Source organism: Dermacentor silvarum, chromosome 6 (genome assembly GCF_013339745.2).
Source record: "Dermacentor silvarum isolate Dsil-2018 chromosome 6, BIME_Dsil_1.4, whole genome shotgun sequence".
Classification (NCBI taxonomy): Eukaryota; Metazoa; Arthropoda; class Arachnida; order Ixodida; family Ixodidae; genus Dermacentor; species Dermacentor silvarum.
In genome coordinates, this window is record NC_051159.1 from 61,140,155 (window position 1) to 61,154,390 (window position 14,236).

The 14,236-nt window shown below is 43.0% G+C and overlaps 1 protein-coding gene across 1 annotated transcript in view; it reads left to right on the forward strand.

Moving 5' to 3' along the window:
• Positions 1-8,711: 8,711 nt before the first annotated feature.
• Positions 8,712-14,236, forward strand: part of LOC125946307 (uncharacterized) — a 56,668-nt gene continuing 51,143 nt past the window's right edge. The window contains exons 1-2 of the mRNA XM_049669022.1: positions 8,712-8,909; positions 11,959-12,288. Of these exons, the coding sequence (XP_049524979.1) occupies positions 8,712-8,909; positions 11,959-12,288 (528 nt within the window). The remainder of the gene's footprint in view (positions 8,910-11,958; positions 12,289-14,236) is intronic.

Sequence of the window (14,236 nt, forward strand, 5' to 3'; positions counted from 1 at the left end):
ACCTTAGCGAGTCCTTGACGCAAATCCTGAATAATCAGATGGCACAGATATTTGGTACGACGACTGCTACCAGAATATCTTCTCCGACTACTGAGTGCCCACGGCCGTTAAGTGAAGAAGTATCTACAGCTCCCAATCTCACCTCTCAGGAGGTTCAAGTTGCATGTCCTTCTATCGATGCCAATGAGAGTCTCAGTGAAGGCATCAATGCCGCACAGGGATCAGCTGAAATGGACATATATCCACGATCACTAAAACGATCTCGATCCCCTTTGACAAAGAAAACTACTTCTCTTATTCACTCAAAGTCGAAAAAAAATTTGAAAGATAGCCTTACAAAGGAATATTTCTTAAAAGACATCTTAAGTAAAGCAGTTTCTGAGTCAATTCTTTCTCAACAATAGTGTTCCTCAAAATTCATTGGAATTGCCAATGAATTCACTCTGCAGTAACAGATTCATAATACTTGTCATCGAAATTCTCCTCAGATTAAACAGCATTGCAAGAAACCTGGCTTTCAGCGCATCAGTCTTTTCAGTTACATAACTACATATCTTTCCGACTGGACCGACCATCGAAAGGTGGAGGTTTAGCATTCTTTGTCACTAACAGAATTAGCCTCATGGCAAATATTTCATATAAACGTACCTCTCCTGAATGTGAAATCTTTGCCTTACATATAACCTTATCAGGGTGCCAACCTTTCATTTAGTAAATTTATACTTTCCTGCGCGTGTTCAAACCCCTCGCTATTTGGATTTCGCTATGACCTCATTGTATAAAGGCAAACTTCTTGTCGGAGATTTCCACTACCATCATACGTATTGGGGTTTTCGAACTGACCTATGAGGCAAACGATTGTGGAACTGGTCAATACACATCAATCTCTCTTGTCTTAATACTAGAACCCCTACATTTATTTGTGATCGGTCCCGCTCAGCCTAAGATTTAAGTTTTGTAAGTTCGGCTATCACTAGTTCATCCTGGACAGCCTTGGACTGAGCCACAAACAGTGACCACTTTCCAATAATGTTCGAAATTGCTTGCCCAATAATTCCATCATGCACTCAGGTCCGGGTGCTGGTGAACTATATTTAATTTAAAACCGATCTAAAGATACATTTCTTCCCATTCCGAAGAGAGCGAAGACACCAAAGCTAATAAACATTGTGCTGTAATCAAAAGGACATACAAGGACGCGGAATTTTGTATTGAATCTGCGAAGAGCATCTCATAGCCCTTGGTGGAATTCAGACTGTACGAGAGACCACCGTCGACGAAAGGCAGCATGGAAGCAGCTTCTTTATAATCAGTCCCCGAAAAATTGGTCTGATTACAAATTTCACTCTGCTGTATTAAACGCACAGTTGCTCAAGCTAAAGAAGAATACGATAGGAATCACTACGATTTCCTCTCAAATCCTAAAAACAAAGCGCTGTTTAGATATACGAGATATCGCAAAATTCTGCCATCACCAATTATTATCGACTAAGCAAATCTGTCGTCTGATGAAACGACAAGATCTCTAGAACTTATTGCTAAAGGCTTGGAGAGTAAATTCACTTCATCTATGTCAGCTAATTTGCAAAACCCAGCCACTACGTCAGACTTTACTGAAGTTACATTAGCTGAACTAGCTCAAGTGATTACAAACTTACCCTTCTCAGCTCCTGGTCCTGATGGAATTACTGTTCATATGATAAAAATTTTATTCGATCTATCTCCTTGTGATCTTCTAAACACTATAAACTATTCATTAAACAACGCCTGGATGCCATATGATTGGAAAGTTGCTATAGTAATCCGAATACCTAAAAAGCAAAGAGTGGGATATACCATAGAAAATATCAGTCCTGTTTGTCTAACTTCTAATATGGTCAAGCTCATAGAAAGGGTATTACATTGCAGAATAACTATCTGGATGACGGATAACTTAATATTGAATCCAAATCAAATACGCTTCAGAGTCGGTTGCTCAATATGGTGTGCCCATGCTGATTTAGAAAGCCGAATACAACTTGCCCGAAAAAGGAGACAATATTCAGCTTTAGTGACATTAAATATAGCTAAAGCATATCACAGCGTTGAACATTCAATTTTATTGAATATATTACTAAGTAACAATTTCCCAAGATATATTATTGCGTGGTTGGCGAAATTTTTGAGCTCACGGGAATTTTATTGCTTTAAGGATGCCTGCTCCTCATCTAAATACAAAAAGACTCGCGGGGTTCCCCAAGGAGCAGTCCTGTCTCTGTTATTATTTAATATCTTAATGAGCTCCATTCCAACTTGTCAGGACGTTCAAGTTTATGTTTATGCAGATGATATTGCATTCTTTGCGGCCGACAGTGCCATTTATGCTTTATAACAAAAATTACAAAGGTACATGACTATGCTTGAGGCATGACTATGCTTGGCATGCAGACAATCTGCATGCCACTAAATGTAAGTAAAAGCGCAATCTTGGTCTTCCCGCTTACGGATCCGATTTAAATTTTGATATTTTATAAACAAGAACCCATCCCCAAGGTTGAGTCCCTAAAGTATTTGGGAATCATCTATGATAAAAAACTCACCTGGAGTCCACACATAGAAAATGTACCATCTAAGGCACCACGTGCTTTAGGTCTACTGCGCAGACTAAACAATCGTCAATATGGGTTACGTAGGGATTCTCTACTAATGATATACAAAATCTATATGCGCCCAATATTGGAATTCGGGTGTGTATTGTTCTGAGGTGGCCCTGCGTACAAAACTAAGCCTCTGGTTCTTTTGGAGCGTGAAGCCCTGCACCTGTGTCTGGGACTGCCCAGGTTTGTTGCTAATAATGTTATCTATCAAGAAGCGCGCCTACCAACATTGCCCTGCAGATTTCGTATGTTAACAATTCAGACATTTCTAAAAATTTTACAGCTTTCCGCTTAGATGATCTGAATACGCATTTATTGATAATCCAGACTCCTTCTTTCGTGATCATTCGCCACGTTTTCATACTCCACAGACCGTTTTTGTTCAAAAGTAATGAGATAGTTTAAATGCCAAAATTGGAGAGATAATTCCATCAACTGAACCAAATCGGAATATTAAGATTGAACTCGATGACATTTTCCCGAGAAACCGTAAGCTTCAATCAGTCAGGCTCTTAAATAACCGGTTGCAAGATTACATTGCGCATGCACCATCACATAACATAATAGCCACAGACGCTTCAGTGAACAATGATATGGTGGGCGTAGGCATTTTCTCGCGTTCGCTTGTCTGGTCATTTTCTTTCAGACTGCCAGATTATACTCCCGTTTTTGAAGGCGAACTTTTGGCAATTATTTCAGCACTGCGGAAACTGCCTTTGAACAAAATCAGTGTGGTTATTATAACAGATTCGCTTTCTGTCTGTTCTTCGCTTACAGCTTCATCCAATTCACCAGCTCTAAAGACGTTTTTAGCATTAGCTCCTCTGCAATTAAATTTTGTAAAGCTATTATGGGTACCAGGCCACTGGGGGTTGTATTTAAACGAAATGGCAGATTCATTAGTGCGAGCATCCCTGAGTGGACCAATAATATAGGCTCTTCCAGTAGTTGCGCACATAACAGCGATTAGATATCGAAAATATTCAATCCGTAGAGATGCCATTGAATAAATACCAACATGGGCTCAATTTCAGCATCTAAAGTTCCCGTGCAAAATCCAGTGGTGTCACTCAAGACAATTGGGAGTGGTGATCACCAAATTGCGCTGCCGTGTCCCCCCCTTAAATCTATATTTACACAGGACTGGTCTGGCGATATCACCCCTGTGTCAATTTTGCCAGGAAACAGAATCCCTAGATCACTATTTTTTGATATGTCACCGCTATGCAGTATTAAGAAAAAGGCTTCTAGAAATTCCACTTGCTAAACTAGGGCTAATCTTAACATCAGAAATAATACTAACGTTTGGTGCGTCAGTTCTGGGCTTCAGCCACGGGGATGTCTTTGATGACATTTGTGCTTTCATGCAATCAACTAAACGAATAAATTTTTAAATGATTACTTTTAGATTGATTTGTTTTCTCTTCTTTTTCCATATTCCTTTTCTTTTTCTAATCGCATATGTAAATCTTCAAAACATTACTTAAAAGTTCAGACAGGAAATTCTTGGCCAATTCCACAGTGTGGGTACGAGCCAAAGTGTGAGGCCATCATCATCATCGTCAACCGCACGCCCAACCGAGCGTCTCGTGCCTTCGGCGAACGTCTACAAGAACAAGCTTGGTGTCATGCACTGGCGGATGCTCACGGCGAAGAGGTCGAAACCGGGGAAGGCGGCATGCCCCTAGCAGGCTTCGAGATCATCTATCGAGAGCAGAATCTCGCAGCATTCCCAGGCCGCGGTGTCCATAGGATACGCGTCGCTTGTCACGGACCCGTCGCAACCACAAATGTCACACAGGTCACTGCGATCTACCGACAAGGCCACGAACTTTGGCTCGCACGAAGGTACGTGTGGGAATGAAACCGTAGGCATTGCTGAAGTGGGGTCATTTTCTTCATTGGTAAGAGCGCTTTGTCGCATCACATTTGCCAAAATTATGTGAGGCCCTGAGAGCGTCTAAATAGAATGAGGAACTACACAGTGTTCGCACTAGCCCTTGACGGTCGCATGGCGTTCACCGTAGGAGCCACGATAAAATTTTGCATTTCATTAAGTACGCATATGCATCGACATGAACATATCAACTGCGCCACTCTTAGCTTGGCAAACTGTCTGGTGAAAAAGCTAGCATTACAATTATGAAAAGAGTTTATTCGTACAAATAACTGCAATGGCGAAGCCTTGTTCCGAGGCCCCTACGTCCATGGCCTCCGCCCCCTCATCCATTCCCTCCCCGTCTCCTAGCTCATCCCGCCTCCCACTTCGCTCCCCGTGATCACGAAGGTACAAGCCATAACTGCGATGTGTTGCCGCTCATCAAAAACAATATACTGAAGACTGGGTAGCCAAAAGACTGTGGTTTTAATGTAACTACACATCATGTGGACGCTTGAAGTTTTGTTCTGTATTCACCATTTTTATACCAAAATGTCCCGAAAACTGAACGATTTATTTTCTTGAGTTCTTTTCCTGATACTTATCTGCTACAAAGTTACTGACAAGAATGATATTTCGACATGTTCTACTTTGAGGAAGAATATCTACGATTTGAGAACTTTTTTCTTTCGAACCGCCTATCACGCTCATGGTGGGGGCCAGAGATGTTTTGATGAGTTTCAGCTTGGAAACGTTCCTTACGCACGAGACAACCTAAGCGCAGACGGTGAGGAACAAGCGAAATTTAACAGGTTCGTAAGGAACTCGAAGATGTTTACTTTGGCAATGATTTCTATAAGAATCGGTGCAAATGCACCGAAGTCTCTTCGGTGCATTTGGATGCTTCTCGGAATCTTTCATGTGCCTTCGGGGTAAGGATCTCCATAACAATTTTATGAGCAGAGAGCTCGTTGTAAACTTCCGTGATGCTTCGTGTCAATGTCCAAGGCGTTTATGCCGCCTGATATACTACAGAAGCAGACCAAATGACGCAGGAAACCAACGTCAATTTCTGCGCAGCTTTTGAGGGAGTTCATGACTCGTTGAAAACAGTCAAGGTATTCAAGCATTGCCATTTTGGTTTGCACTATGAACGGCAGGCATAGGTTTGCTACTGTTTCTGTTCCTGCGATATGTGATTCTTGCTACTATCTGCATACCCTTTGCGGCGCATGTTTCTCTGGTATGGGCGATTGGTTTTCTACAAACTTTAATTTCATTTTTTAAACCATTTTATCGTTCAAAGAGCGCAAATAAGATATAAATGATGTGGAAATAATAGCTGGTAGGTGACGTCGCTTTGAAGTTTATGCATCAGCTAGCCAAGAAATCGTTAATTTTCACTGCATATGCTCGGCCCTATATATTTTTCAAAGGTAAAAATCAGCTGCATTGCACTTTAAAGGTGTCAAAGACTGAACTACGCAAACTTCAAGAGCCTTTACTGAGCCACTACGGATAAAATACAAAATAAAAAAAGATTACTAGCGTACTAAAAAAAAAAAAAAAAAAAACGTACTAGCGCTGGGGTTTTGACCTTCATTTTATTCCCCGAATGTCAATGTTCTACCGCTAAATTCGTGAAAATATTTTTGAAAGAATGCTTCATGAACCTAGAAGAATGTGCGATGTCACTGATGTCTACGACTGAAGGGTCAAGCTTTCAACTTACTGGCCAGCACTCTCGCATTCGCACCTTCTAAATTACGGATCAGCATTCTCACCTTCGAACTCTCTTTCTCCATGTGGTTCCTGAATAAGCCGCAAAAATAGTGGAACGAGTGTCCTGAGAGGAAGCTTAAACCTCGCAACCAACTCATTCCTCAATTCAAATACATGCGCAAAAGGGCCCTTATTATTTAGATACACTATAGGCCTCAAATGAAACGCGAACAGCGGAGCGCCTACCGGAAGTAGGGAGCCTACACGCAACGCCGTTTTAGGGTGGTGACATCCTTTGTAAGGGCACTTGCCGCCGCCAGCTAAATTGGCCGGTTAAATCTGGGGCACAAAATGGCGAAAGACGAGCCGACAGACCACAGTTCCCGCAACCCTTGGTGACGTGAAATTAATAACTTCTTTGGATAAACTTTGGCCTCAGCAGCCAGAGACAAGTGGCGCGTCTAGCGCCGTACACGTCTATGTTTGAGTTAAACAGACTAGTAAGGGCAATGTTTATTAAAGCACACTTCGAAAAGCACCCATTATATATTATGTGCAACTGGAAGGCAACGACAATGCTTAATGCAGTTCACATGCTTGACGTGAGATAATGCTACCACGAGCACGCCATCGTGCCTTATAACTTGTTGCTTTACATGTGTCGCACGACATGCAATAGAAAAGTAAGTTTGACGTAATAAAGTAAAAGGAAAATGCAACTAGTATATTAAACACGTATGCAGGTTTCTTGTGCGCATTGGCGCAAAACTACATTAAAGAAATTTAATAGATCCCGCGCCAACATGAGTACATCAAAGCGTGACAAAAAAGGCATAAAGACTGGGGACCAAAATGGCTACCCACCAAATTTGGCGGTAAATAGCGGTCAAAATGTTGGTGTTGTCACCACACTAAAACGGCGTTGCATGTAGGCTCCCTAAACGGAAGGTATAGTGCGCGCCGTCCAGTCGCCACCATTGACAGGAGCCCACGTACAGTTTGACTGCACTGAGTGATGTTCCCCCTATACTGCGATATTATCGTTTCCGTTTTGGTTGTCTTTTATTTATAGCGACAAAAGATGACGGCGCAGTAATGATGATTGTGCAAACTGCACCACACGCACCACTGTTCGCGTTTCATTTGACGCCGATAGTACGTAATATACCCACGCAAAAAATACATACGCATAAATTACATATCGGAAAAGGTTTTTTTAGACAATCGCTGAACCGATCTGAATGAAGCTTGTATTTAGGATAGAAACCTGAATTTAATAGCTACTGTACGAAGTAGATTTCTCGTTTTTGACCCGCACCTTATTGCATAAATTGCTAAATTACAAAGATATTTAAACGCAAATTTTAGAAACCTGTAACGTAATGAGATGCTCACAGTTCTTCAAATGGAACCTAGCTGTAAGAGCACATAACTAGAGAAATGTGACATAGTAGTCTACAGTAGTATGGAGTTAGAAACTTCATGCTAATGTTTTGTGAAACATTGATTTTGGAAAAACAATTGCCGAAAAATTGATAGGGTAATTAAAAGATCCACTGCCTACATTCCATAGACTTGAACATTTACTTTTAAATGCAGCAGTCCTCATCGATACTGATGCAGTTGGTACTGAAAAAAAAAAGACGTGTTTGTGTGCGTGCATGCGTTTTTTTTGTTTAAGTGACACCTCCCGCATAACCGGGGAATGTGACGGCTATCCGAATTTCTTAAATTTTGCTTTGGGGTTAGGCTTATTCAATGCTGTTATGCATATATTGTTATGGGTGATAGATAACTGTAACACTGTATTAGTTTCTCGAGTTCCTTGTCTTGTTTCCCGATTATTGTCTCTTTGGAGTGACGGTGAAGAGCCAGACAGTAGCAAAACTGTGAATTTCCAATTTAGCGCTTTATTGGGCAAAGTTGTGCCCAGTGAAAGAAGTGACGCCCACAGTACAACGATAGCTGCGAACACTGTCGTCGGTTGTCGAAATTTGATGTACAGTTAAGTCCCGTCACATTGACTACTTATACGTGACTTATCGTATATTCAGATTAATCGATGGTGCTCGTGTACGTTCCTAACTGTACACCATTATTCCTGTCACGCAGACAATCTGATTAGACACGATTCTTTCGATAAAGAATTGGGGACAACATTCGAGGAAGATCCGATACATGAAGGCGCTTCTTGCACCAACAATAATTTTGTAACAGTTGTTAGCGTGTAAAACTCTGTCACCAGAAAACCGATTAATAAAGTACGCGTGTCAATATTACAAGATTTGGAATAGACAGTGCTATTCGTGAGCTCAAATATACATCTGCAGATCTTTTTTTAACGTCTTCTCGTTTGTGCCTAAACGTAAAAGAACCAAATCGAAATTCACATGGACCAGCGGTAACGTAAGCAAGCAGTTGACTTTGGAATTTTGAAGCAGAGCGTGTTCAAAATGGTGCATGCAGGAGCAAAGATGGCAGCCGTCTGTAGTGCTAGCGCGTCGACATCGGCCAAGATGAATCCTGCTTCACCCAGCAGACCTCCGGCATACAAAGGCGCTACCTCTGCCGAAAGCTTTGACGCGTTGCGACAGCCCTTCTCTACAGGCAGTTTTAGGGAAGGCTACCATGCGGCTTCAGCGCTACCGGAAGTCAGGGGACCTGGTGTTCGGGTAAGCGCGAATTCACTACAAAGGAATTAACGGCAGCTTACCGGTATCCATGGTATTACTGTGGGATCAATATCCTATTGGCATTGTGAACAGACAGTTTTGGTTACCATACACCGACGGTTGCGATGCTCCAGAATGTGAAATTTGAGCGCAGCTCTATACGTGTTTTCATTTCGCGGTATTTTGGCTGGCGCGGACAATCTGTCTCGTGCGGCACGGAGCGAAGTGTGACGCGACTGTCCCTCTAATCGGGAGATCGCGAGAGGGAGCGCGTGGGTTGACGCGTGGGCGCGATTCACAACCACCGCCACAGACAGACCTGCACTCATGCAGCCCTTTGTTTCTGCACAAACGACCCGTACTACTTTCGTGCAATCTCGTAGCCATCATCGCCGCAGAGCCCGTGTTGTGCAGCACTACGGTTTTCTTCTCACGCTTTCGCCATACCCTCCTCCACCGCTTCCCTACTTGCGCTCTCTTCGCTATCGCCGTCTTTCCTATCCCGCTGCGCTCCGCGTTCACTCTTTCTTCGTTCGCTGTGCTCGTTCGTTCGGTTACGTCGAGGGCGCCAACGCCGACGCTCACCAAAGGAACGGGCGCCTAAGAGCTGCGCTCTAAAAAGGTAAACTGAAAGATGTCGCAAAAGAAGGTTGAAATTTATGCGGAAAGAAAAAAAATGCAGAAGCTCATAGCCGCTGGATGGACAGAATAGATTATTGACCAGAATTGGGCGAATAAGTAAAGTTAGCACGTGTTAAACAGTGACGTGTCACCGAATTATAGATCACGACGGCAATGCGCAAAAGAAAACGAAACCGAAGAGCAAGGGCGCCGTGAATTTAACGGCGCCAGCTCAGAAAGAAAGCAGAGCTGCTGTAATTTTCAGCGGTGCTCCTCGACAGCAATGAGGTAGGCCCGTCGTCGTTAATGTCACTGATCCTGGAGGTCACGGAACGTGGTGGCGATTGTCGAGTTTACCTGGTCCTCGCACTGAGGTCTTACTTGTGTACTCCTGGTTAGGCATGCCTAACCAGCAGGCCTAACCAGAAGGTTTAGCCCAGACGCTAATTACAACGACCGGGTCCTTAGATAAGTTGAGGCGCGTCTCTCGTAGAACACAGCAGATAAGATCGAATTATAACTCGCGAAAACCTTAATCTGAGTCAATACATTTATTGTCAGTGCCAACAAACACACTCAAAACATTACTTCTTAGAGAACGTCTTTCACATAATATCAAAGGATTGTTACAGAGTGGTTCCTCCTTAACGGCTAATAGTAAACTTATTGAGTTAATTGCCGCTGGATGGTGATAATGAATCTGTAACGTTAATAACTATTCGAGATCTTTTCATCAGACTATGTTCAATCTGTTGTGAAGTGGCGTTGTATCTCATTGCGAAAAGCTTTGGGGTAGCCCCGTCAGACACTTTGACGTTTTTCCTCCTCCTGAATTCGTCCTGTATTCATACAAATTTAAATAAACTTCACTTGAAAGAAATCTAAACTTAGTGGATCAGGAAAGGAAGATTGTGTCTTTAATTAGAGAAGCAAAGCGTCTATCTAATCATAGATAGACGCTTTTTCTTCTCATTTCCCGCAAGATAACATCTCTCTTATAGTTTTATGCTAGGCTCCTCTGCACTTAAACAAGTTACTAACTATAAATATTTAGGTGTCACCCTTTGCGGCAACCTGTCCTGGAACCTTCATGTGCAAAATATATCTTTCTCTGCTTTCAGCAAACTGTGCTTTCTCAAATACAAGCGTAAACATGCCCCAACCTCTGTTAAACTGCTCGCTTATTCCTACTTAATTTGACCGAATCTCGAGTACGCCTGTATTATCTGGGATTCCTACACTCAATGTAACATAAAGAAACTTGAACGAATCCAAAGACAGGCTATCCAGTTTGTTTACAAATTTTCGACATTCAACTCGCCAATTGAATTAATGAGGTCTAATAATCCTACACCCAAATCTCGTCGAAAAAAATTAGGGCTTGACTTTCTTTCTCGGTTAGTTAATAAAAAATTGGCACTTGACCAGGCGTTGTATGTATGTCCACTAGTAACGAGACCTACTCGCCGATATCGCCAAAAAGCTCTAACCCCCTATTTTGCCCGAACCACCCTATTTAAATACTCTTTCTTTCCACGCACCATTAATGACCGGAATGACTTGCCTTTATAAAAGTGCTATCACTATTGTTTACTTTTTGTATCAACATTATTGCTGTATGATTGCAGCATTTTGTTCTATTGACATTGTTTTACTTCTTGTGACCTAATATTGTATTTTATCCACCCTGCATGGACTTGGACTCCGCAGTATGCATTAAATAAAATAAAATAATAAAGTGGAGAATGTGAGGGAGGCGCGAAGTTGTACAGGTGATAAGATGCTAAGATACATTTAAGGCTTCTGTACCATTTAAGGATTCTGTACCTCTGGTGTCACAGTGTGACATACTCATTCTGGAGGACTGCCCAAGAGTGGGCACACCCCAATGGCACATTCCTAATGTGTTTTTCCCGAGCGGGAAAGAAGCCCGCAAATACACGCAAAGTACCTCGAGCGGCCAGTCGCGCAGCAATTTTGCGTGTAATCGCGGGCTTCTTTCACGCTCGTAAAAACACTTTTATGTAGCACATATTGAGCGAAAGAAAGCTGTATCGGGAGTTTCTCATGTTGCTCTGCAATTTTCTCATGAACACTTTTAATCTAATTATAATATTTCAGCAATTGATTAATTAATGAAGACTAATTATCAAATTAGGCGCAATGCAAGAAAATATCCTTTCTCCAAGTGACGGCAAACAACATTACCTTGGTTCTGCCTAGCTACGTGGCATTTGCATATCTTTAGTCCTTGCTGCATGATAGTTGGGACACCTTGTATATATCCACAAATCCGCCGAGATAGCGAGTGACCCAACATCAGTCAGGCAGCCATACGAAACACGGGAAATGTACGCAAAGGAAGCGTCCCTTTGAAAATTCTCGGGTTCTACTCGCTGACAAAGCTTGCTCACCGCCCTCCACACAGCTACGCCACGTGCTCGCTAACCTGCGTGTGTCGTCAGAACAAGGGCGCCCGGTGCGTCTTGCCTTAGCGGTGGCCCTGGTCGTCGTGGCGGTATGCGTGCTCCTTGTACTGGCCGTGCCCTGGGCGCTAGCCGAATCTAACTGGAGTCCGCACGCCAACACGAGCAATGAACTCCGCATCTGCGACACCGCCGATTGCCGCAACCACGAGCACCAGCTCGGTATGAATCGAACCCACTACCAGGACCCTTGCGACGACTTCAGCCTGTTTGTTTGCTCCGCTTGGATCAACCAACGCGCTGACATCTCCGAATCTTTCACCGGCGGACAGGTATTAGGGTTGGCGGGAAGGCTGTGGCAGTACCAAATTAACACGTGTGTATCAACGAGATAGCGTTAAGGGCCCCGTGTGGCAGATAATCCGGCATCGGCGTTGGTGTCGACGTGGGCTCGCCGGCGTCGTTGGCGGAAATAGTCATCCCAAACCACATCATAATGAACCACACCCACCGGGCACGCCCTCCGCGGGGCGCAAGGTGTTAGTGAAAAATACTAGAATTTTTCGAATAAAATGCGTCAGAACAATCGTAAAGTACGACTTAACCACAACCACAACCGACCGACGTGATAGCGTCGGATTGTAATTTGAATATACGAGAAAAAAAAAGCCTAATAAGCAGCCGAGGATCTTTGATTGCTATCGCGTTCCACTCTTAAAGGCGAAGCTTAAGCGTCCTCCATTTATTTTGTAACGCGTTTTGTTAGTTTACTCGTAATGAAACTGAGAATTCCGTACTTAAAATATTTGAATTGTCATCGAGAACTGCGAAATGCATAAAAGTTGTGATTGTTCGAATCTCATGTCAAGAAACGCGGCCAGCTTTGAGCCAGATCATTAAAAAGTACCGAATCATGAATGACCAATTGTGGAGTGGTCAAATCTTTTCAAGTGTTTTGTTTACACAGAAAAAGCAGTAGAAGACTCAATTTTCTTGAATTATTGCTCCCAAGACAGTAAAATTGTCGGTGGAATTGTCGAGTGAACTTGATATAATGTAGATCTTATTTGAACACTGTAATATAGGCTAGCACTGTGTACCGTATCTACCGAAATCTTTCGAGTTCATCTAGTGCCCGTGCAGGTGAGGTATAAGCATAGCATTTACCACCATGCAGATTATAGATAAATTTTAGTATACAAATACATATAAATCATAATGTGTGATGACAGTTTCAATCCTGCTTTTACCGTTACAATTTAGGATTAGAATTTCAGGGTTATTCAAAAGAGCGCGAGTCACCTGATTTTCCTAAAACAAAGAAGTACTTGGCTAAATGCACAAACAATAAAGTAAGGGTTTGACAAAATAGTTCAGCGGAAACCTGCTAGGTAGCAACTGCGAGGCTTTTATTTCGAGGAAACCGTTTGGGTTTCCTTTGTAGTAATTGCTCCGATTTGGTGGACGTCTCATTTTCCATTTAATTACTTCTCTCCATCTAGCAGGTTTCCGCTGAAGTATTAGTCATTGACATGCCTTTGCTTCGAGTTGTTGATAAATTCTTCACCATGCCCTCTTTTAGCCGCTTGGTTAGCTCAGATCGTAGAGCGGCTGCCCCGGAAAGGCGGTGGTCTCGGGTTCGAGTCCCGGACCAGGGGTGCTATGCAGGATGCGCCGAGTTTCTCGTTCACCCGAGTTTTACCCGAGTTTGCTCGATGGCAGTCAGTGAACGAAGATAGCAAGGAACGTGCAATAACAGCAGGCAAAAAGAAATGTCGAGATAAAGCCGCGTATGACAACATGAGCGCACCCTGCGCGGCACAGTGCTGCCGGGCTTCAAGCACAGAGGACTGCGCAACAATACGCGCCAGCGCCGCGTATTGTTATCAACATATTATCGCAATTTAGCAATACCGTCACTGTCCCGCTGTCTATCTGCACACTTGCCGTGAGCCGCTTGCCACGCCTTTCTCGGGCGCGTCAAGGGCGTGCCTCCTTTTTCGGGAATTATCTTTCTATCCTCCGTCGAATGCGAACAGGGCACATGTGGTGCATTCTTGCACCTACACTTTCCCTCAATCGAATACTTTGAAATACAACAGATAAAATAACCAACATTTTACTTCTTAAAGTATCGGTTTTTTGTTTTGAATGCTGTAAATTTGTGATGACAAACGGACATAGAATGAATTATTAAATTTTGTACTTTTTTTGCCGCGAGTGGCGACAGTGAGGCGAAAGCTTACAAGCGGATACATTCTAGAGGGTCACACGCACGAG